General features: G+C 38.6%; 1 protein-coding gene across 1 annotated transcript; it reads left to right on the forward strand.

The window, feature by feature from the left end:
• Nucleotides 1-1,673: 1,673 nt before the first annotated feature.
• Nucleotides 1,674-7,325, forward strand: LOC121851844 (ATP-citrate synthase-like; the record flags this gene model as incomplete). The annotated part of the gene is given in 12 exon segments (XM_042345929.1): nt 1,674-1,832; nt 3,399-3,521; nt 3,817-3,879; nt 4,384-4,453; nt 4,456-4,573; nt 5,186-5,265; nt 5,486-5,616; nt 5,828-5,946; nt 6,148-6,284; nt 6,493-6,554; nt 6,752-6,869; nt 7,183-7,325. Coding segments are annotated over 12 exon segments (1,323 nt in total), but the record flags the coding sequence as incomplete, so codon positions are not given.
• Between the last annotated feature and the right edge of the window lie 3 nt (nt 7,326-7,328).

A 7,328-nucleotide genomic window follows, 5' to 3' on the forward strand; every position in this document is an offset into this window, starting at 1 on the left:
AGTGATGAAAGTGCGTACATCGTCACATTTACACTTAGGATGGGGTATATTATTAACATTCCATATACAGAGTTAACAAGTGTGTCATTGTGTAATTCAGCCTATGGCCAAAGCACATGGAACGCGCCCAAACATCGTCAAATCTTAGAAGCTAAGCAGCCCTGAGCCTGGATAGTGATTTGACGGGAGACCATTATGCATAATAGATGCAGGCTTCCGCCTGGCTGTATCGTCAGCATATGGCAGTGCAGGGAAATCCATCGTATTTGTACAATGCTTAATCGCGTATGCTTCCCCTTCAAAACGTACTTGGCCAGTGTGGTGAAGTATGGTCAAATATCCTCCACGGGGTGGCCAGGTCCACGTCACGCAGTGGATTGATAAAATGGTTATGTACTGTATTGGCGTTTCACTATTTTAAAGCCCTCTCTCTCTCTGCATGGATTATGAGCCTTAAAACTTTACAATCGCCAAAATATTGTACTTTATACCACATCTAGTACAATAAACCGTCTGCCAAATGAACCAGACTACAAAGCTGTATTGATATATCACTAGTGATCGGGCTTGGACAACTTTAAGCGAGAATTACCTGGATCTTGTGTAGTGATCACATTTCACAAGTCGGCCAAATGTATGTCATCAGTTTGTAAACCAGATTTAGCATGCACACCGCCCAGGGAAAACCTGACAACCGAGTAAACATTGTATGTATTTTCTGTTTAAGCAAACAACGAGGTTATCTTCTTGCTCATTGCCTTTTCGATGTGGCCGTTTTACCACTGTACTGCTTGGCGTAGGGTTATGCAAATGTTTGTCTTTTAAACACTCCATTATCATTTTATTTGCTTTTTAAAATGGACAGCAACTAAGGTTGTGAAAATCCATAATTTATATGGAATAGCATTTCTAAAATCCATACCATTTCCACTTGGTGTGATTATGCACTGTAATCCAAGACCATTATCGGAGGGGCTTTACAGACACTTGGTCACGCTTGTTATAAATTAATGGTAGTAAGTTATTTACAACCAGTGTTTTTTTTCTGCCCGTATAGCACAGTTCACTTGCAGTTAATGTCATGGAATGCATGCACACAATAAGACATTGTGTCCCGTAAATTTAATGTCTTGTGTTTTTCTGTCAGGTCCCACAAAAATTAGGTTAATTTATAAAATTGAATACGAGTAGTGTGACTACATACAATTATATCTTTTTTATTTTACTTAATTGCTCAGAACATTGTATTTTGGTCATTTGTATTTGACAGTAGTGTCCTTTTGCAATGAGTAATTTGCGCTTCTGTACTGTAATGGTGTTAAACGTGTCTACATTAAAATACGTGCAGCTTTTAAATGGCGAAAAACTGATTATTGCCTTGGCAACTTGTTCATTTGGTTTTAAGAAGTAGCTGTAAAACAACGTTTTCGTAATACAATTGCAGGTACAAAATAAGGTTTTCTCTACAAAAGAAAATATTTTATCTTATCGTTAGGGTCAGCATTTTTTCACTGATAATTATAAAGGCTTCTACGATTAATAATGTGGATTTCTTGCTTTGTTTGTGAGAAGGAATTATAAGGCTTTGAGTTTAATTAAACTGGCATGAGAATGCAGGTAAATTGAGAAATTACAGAATATAAATGGTATGCTTTTGTGTTTTACTTCAGGTCATGTCTGCAAAAGCTGTTCGTGAGGCGACTGGGAAATTTCTAGTGCACAAACATCTGAGTGCTGCAGTGTCCGTTCAAAACAAATCGCGTCATGCCACCCTCACCTCCGAAACCGACTGGGATCGGCTTGTCCAGGAACATCCCTGGCTACTTGATCATGTGAGCTAAAACTGAGTTGAATTGAAAATGTTGTTACACAGCTGTGACTGGTATGCTTGTGAACACACTTAAATTGTTCTGCTGAAAGTAGTTTGACCAGTGGAACCAGTATAAAGACTTGAATGTTCTACTCAAACTGGAATGTAACTTTTAACACGTTTCATGTATAAATATTTAGTAAAGGCGAGTTTTGGACAGGTTGTATGAGTAGTGATCAATATTGTTGATGCGTAACGAAGCATCCATCAATCACATTCATATGTATCCTTGAGCTCAACATACGTTAAGCATTCAGTTAAGGGTGACCCCTGCGGCCATTCGAGGCAACTGCATTCATCATCATCAGCCATGGTCAAACTTCCGCATGTTGAAGGCCCACTGCAAGCTGCAGCCACCTCTTGCAATTTAACACGTAGGCTTTCGCGACCAGTATTATTCATCATATAGGTTTTTGGGTTAGATCGCGTTATTCATAAATGTGTTCCAACCCTCCACCAAACGACACGGCCAATCAGTAAAAAGTGTTACGTTGACATAAGACAAATAGTTCACTACTTTAGCCCACCGGTGTGTTGAAGAGTGAATCCACAACATTTACAATTTGAGTACGACGTTTCGCTGGAAATTACATCCAGCATCTTCGGGCGATTTACCAGAATAGTGAAGCCATCCACCTGCTTCCGGATGACGTCATCATTGTTGAACCTCATCACGTTTCGAGATCACAGGCAGGTGTGGGGGTGTATGCAATTATGTAATAGATCAGATCAGCCACTTACCATGTGACTCACTTGTAAGGATTTGTAATGTGTTGTGTATTACTTAATAATACGCTTCCAGGCTGCACTGAGTCTGTAGCTATCAGAGTGGTTGAAATTATTTGAATTCTCAATTTTGATCGATTCTCTAACTCGTCTTGGCCAGTAATAATTAGTTCTGCATAACACTCCAACGTTATCAAAATCAATTGAATGTCCTTGGCAAACATTTAGCATTTGACTCAACCCTGACGCCTGTATATTTATAGTTTACATGTTCTCCCCGTCGTCACGTGAATTTCTCTCCAGGTCCACTGATTTTTCCCTCCACATTTAGAATCAACATGCGTTTAGAGTATATATAGCTCGGTGGGCTTTTCCTGATAAAATAAAAAATAGTTGATTCTTAATAGTTGTAGTTTTACATTTATTCAATAATTGAATGTTCTCTGGGTATTCTGTTAGCGACCATCTCTCCACATTAAAGAGTGAATGGCACGCGTTTCCCAAATGTAGAAAAGGAAAATTAAGAATATTAGTGAGCAGTGGCACAATGATTCATCCTCCCTATTAGTTATCTGTCGTTCTGAGATGTATTCCGGCAACAGCTTGTGTAAGTGTCAAGTGATATCTGAACCAGTCCTGGGTCCTTCGCACTTCACCAACCTGCACTTACCAATGTCGTGAAGAGTGATTAAACAGCCACCACAACCATAATAGAATAGGAATCCTTCAACCAGCAGTGGATTGACAAAAGGGATGTAAGTTACTTTTTTTTATCAAATACTCCTTGTTGCTTTTGTTGCAGAGGCTGGTGGTGAAGCCTGACCAGCTAATTAAGCGCCGTGGAAAGCTTGGACTGATTGGCGTCAACTTAGATTTCCAAGGTGTACAGGAGTGGATTAGAACGCGAATAGGTCAGGAGATCCAGGTCAGTTTTTGTTTACACAAATTAAGCTATTCATCATGAAGAAATTTAACTGAGCTTACAATTAGCAGGTTATTAATGTTGTAAAGGATCAGTGCTTGCACAGCTTGTGTGGTTTTAGCTATATATGATAGCAGATTGATTTTATTTTTGATGTTATGTTTACTCATAGTTTTCAATGTCCGCTTACAGATAATTGGATATTTTATCATCGTGGTTTTACCAGAAGGAATTGTTCAATTCATTTATACTCATAAATGCTGAATAATCACATTTTCTTTATATTGTTTTGTTTCAGGTTGAAGCAGCTTCAGGCATATTGAAGAACTTTATAATTGAACCTTTTGTACCCCACCAACAGGTAATATGATAAAATAAGCAATTTTCTACAAATTATAGTCATCAAGAGATATCAATTCATTCGCTGTTTATATTATGGTAGTATATATACCATAACATTTTAATGTTGTTGATAGCCTGGTTCACTGGCTTGTAGCAGATTGTATACTGTGCACTGAATAAAAATACTGAACATTAAAAATGCATGTCAAAGTTAAATTTGTGTCTGAAACTTGTTTTTATTTACAATGTATTTTTTAAAAATATTTTTCAGCTCAAGCTGATGTTTATTCACATTACAGAGTTTACAGGCATCATGTATCAGTTTATAAATAAATACATGAATGTTAATTTTTGATAAGTAAAGATGCCCTTAATACAATTTTCATATTTAACATTCCACTCTTTGTAAATATTGAATGTACTTTTCGTTATTTAGTGAAGGCTTGATTTCAGTTAATATTAAAGTTGTAGATTATTTATTGCATGAGATGTCATTGAGTTCACCGCCTACCGTTTCTGGCAGGAGGAGGAGTTTTATGTGTGCATTTACGCAACCCGCGAGGGTGATGTGGTGCTCTTCCACCACGAGGGAGGGTCGACGTGGGGGATGTGGACTCCAAGGCTCTGCGCTTCCTAGTGGGTATTGACAAGGGCCTGACGCAAGAACAGGTGAAGACGCAGCTTCTGGTGAACGTGCCTGGTCCCCGCCAAGAGTGAGTACAGCAATGCTAGGCTGGTTTTGTCCATAAGATAATAGACAATGTATAATATTCCTGATGGAAATGTGTTAACACCTTCCAACTAAGGTTGAAAGCATGAATGCATGAGTGCTGACCCTGCTTGTCTGTCAATCCATCTGTCTGTAGGGGGTAGATGGGCACAATTGTTCTAGAGAAAACTAACCAAATTGATTGAAGGGTCGTCATGAACTTGGTGATAAAACAGCACTCAAAGGATTATCCCTGGCAGTCAATGCTATGATGTCATCACATGTAACTTGATCTCATGTCCCACAGCTTTAAAAGTTAGTTATTATTGATAATTAAACTCCTCCAAGGACAAACGCATGTTGTTGAAAACTGTTACATAATCCATGTGTATCATGAGTTTTATTGTAATTGAGTGAATAATTAAGTAAACACATGAACAATGATACGTTTTCATATTTTTTAAATACAATTTTTCTAATTATTGTTAAACAAAGATGTGTATGAGAATGTGTACCAACGATTTAAAATAAAACACATTTTAATTTAATTGAAATAATGTTTTTAAAATACTAGTCACTCATAAATGCAGTAATTAAAGATGTCTGCTTTTTTCAGGGTTCTAGCAAGTTTTGTCACTGAGCTCTTCAAGTTGTTTGAAGACCTATACTTCACTTACCTGGAGATAAATCCACTTGGTATAGTGCACCTATCATTGTCTAATTTTGTCTGCCTGCTTACCTTTGCCACCATCCATCTTGCCAAGCACCTTACGACTTGCCCCTCACCTACCCCCATGCTTTTTGACAGCATATTAATCACCATAATTGTTGTGTACTAAACTGAAGCATAGCTTAATCAGTTGTTTCTGGTGTACTGCAGGGTGTAATGCAATGATGTGTTGTTTGTGTGGTGCAGTTGTAACAGATGATGGGGTGTATGTGCTGGATATGGCTGCCAAGTTGGATGCCACAGCAGACTATCTCTGCAAGGCCAAATGGGGCGATATTGAATTTCCACCCCCATTCGGCCGTGAAGCCTACCCAGAGGTAATAAACTATCTGACACGGGCATATTTTGTTTCCTGGTCTCAATAATTGCACATAAATATTCACAGATAAATGTTGTATCAGGTGTGCCCTGTTTATCCAGTGTCATATAAGTATGTTTTGCATTTCAAAATGATTCCAATGCCCTTATGGTTTAGAGATAGTCTACATCTAATAGTGTATTCACAGTACTGGTTTTATATGTGAATAGGAAGCGTACATCGCTGATCTCGATGCGAAGAGTGGTGCCAGCCTGAAGTTGACCATCCTAAATCCCAGGGGTCGGATCTGGACCATGGTAGCTGGTGGAGGGGCATCTGTCGTCTACAGGTCTTTGAAAATGTTCAATTTGCTTAAAAAATATATACATTTTTACAATTTCGTATTGATAAATGCTTTCAATATAACTTGTTTGAGTCTTTATTTCAAACGTCACCAGCTGTACTTTTGAATGTCAATTTACGCAATTGATGCATATTTTGTCACTTAATTTGAATATGTCCTTCCTCTGTTTTATTCTCATTCAAATAGTGACACCATCTGTGATCTGGGTGCAATGGAGGAGCTTGCTAATTATGGAGAGTACTCTGGTGCACCCAGTGAGCAGCAGACATATGACTATGCCAAAACCATCCTGTCACTCATGACTCGTGAAAAGCACGCTGATGGTAAGAGCACATCCCTGGTACAGAGCATTTTGCTACCTGGGAGTAAATGCAGGGTCTATAGGATACGTTACCAGAATAATGTGAATTGTTTAAATTCATCTTATCAATGAGAGGCCCTATTGAACATTTTTGAGAAAATATCCTTGGTTTTCTGGCTCTTAAAAGGTCAAACGATGACTTCTGTTACATCAGACTAATTTTCTTTCAGGGAAAGTGCTCATCATTGGAGGAGGCATTGCTAACTTCACAAACGTCGCTGCAACCTTCAAAGTACGTTGTTGCCATTATATTTTACATTAGAATGAAACAGATCCCAAAGTTTATTAATGACCATAATTGCAACTTTAAATTGAAATACCTTTCATGCAAGTAATTTAGATTGTTTTTGTTGAGCTTGGTTTTGGTGATGTTCATGTATAATTCATTGTGGCGCTTGAGAATCTGCAATCTATTTACTCACATGACAGGGCATTGTGCGAGCAATCAAAGATTTCCGGGCTCGTCTAAAGGAAAATGGCGTGAGCATTTTTGTGCGACGTGGAGGCCCCAACTACCAAGAGGGCCTTCGTGTCATGCGCGAAGTTGGTGAGTTTTGTTTGAATTAAGATGCAATAATACAGAAGGCATTGGGGAGTACCATTGTACATCATTCGGGATTATGGATAATTCGGCAAGGACAGAGCCCCATATGTGTTGAATTAACAAGGGTTTACTGTATAAATAAAATAAAATCAACCAAACATCTTTGCTGAACCACAGATAATCCTGAGCCTAAATTCCAGAATTATTAACATTAAAAAGCAAAACTATTTAAAAACAAAATCGAATGAGTAAATTAAATGCATTGCACTGAGTGAGTTGATTTTGTACGGCTATTTCTTATGCATATCACCAACAGGTCAGACAACAGGCATTCCAATCCATGTGTTCGGCACGGAGACGCACATGACGGCCATAGTGGGAATGGCGCTGGGGCTGCGGCCCATCCCGGACACCACGCCAGCGGAGGCTCACACTGCCAACTTTCTCCTGAATGCTAGCACG

Source organism: Callorhinchus milii, unplaced genomic scaffold (genome assembly GCF_018977255.1).
Source record: "Callorhinchus milii isolate IMCB2004 unplaced genomic scaffold, IMCB_Cmil_1.0 Scaffold163, whole genome shotgun sequence".
Taxonomy (NCBI): Eukaryota; Metazoa; Chordata; class Chondrichthyes; order Chimaeriformes; family Callorhinchidae; genus Callorhinchus; species Callorhinchus milii.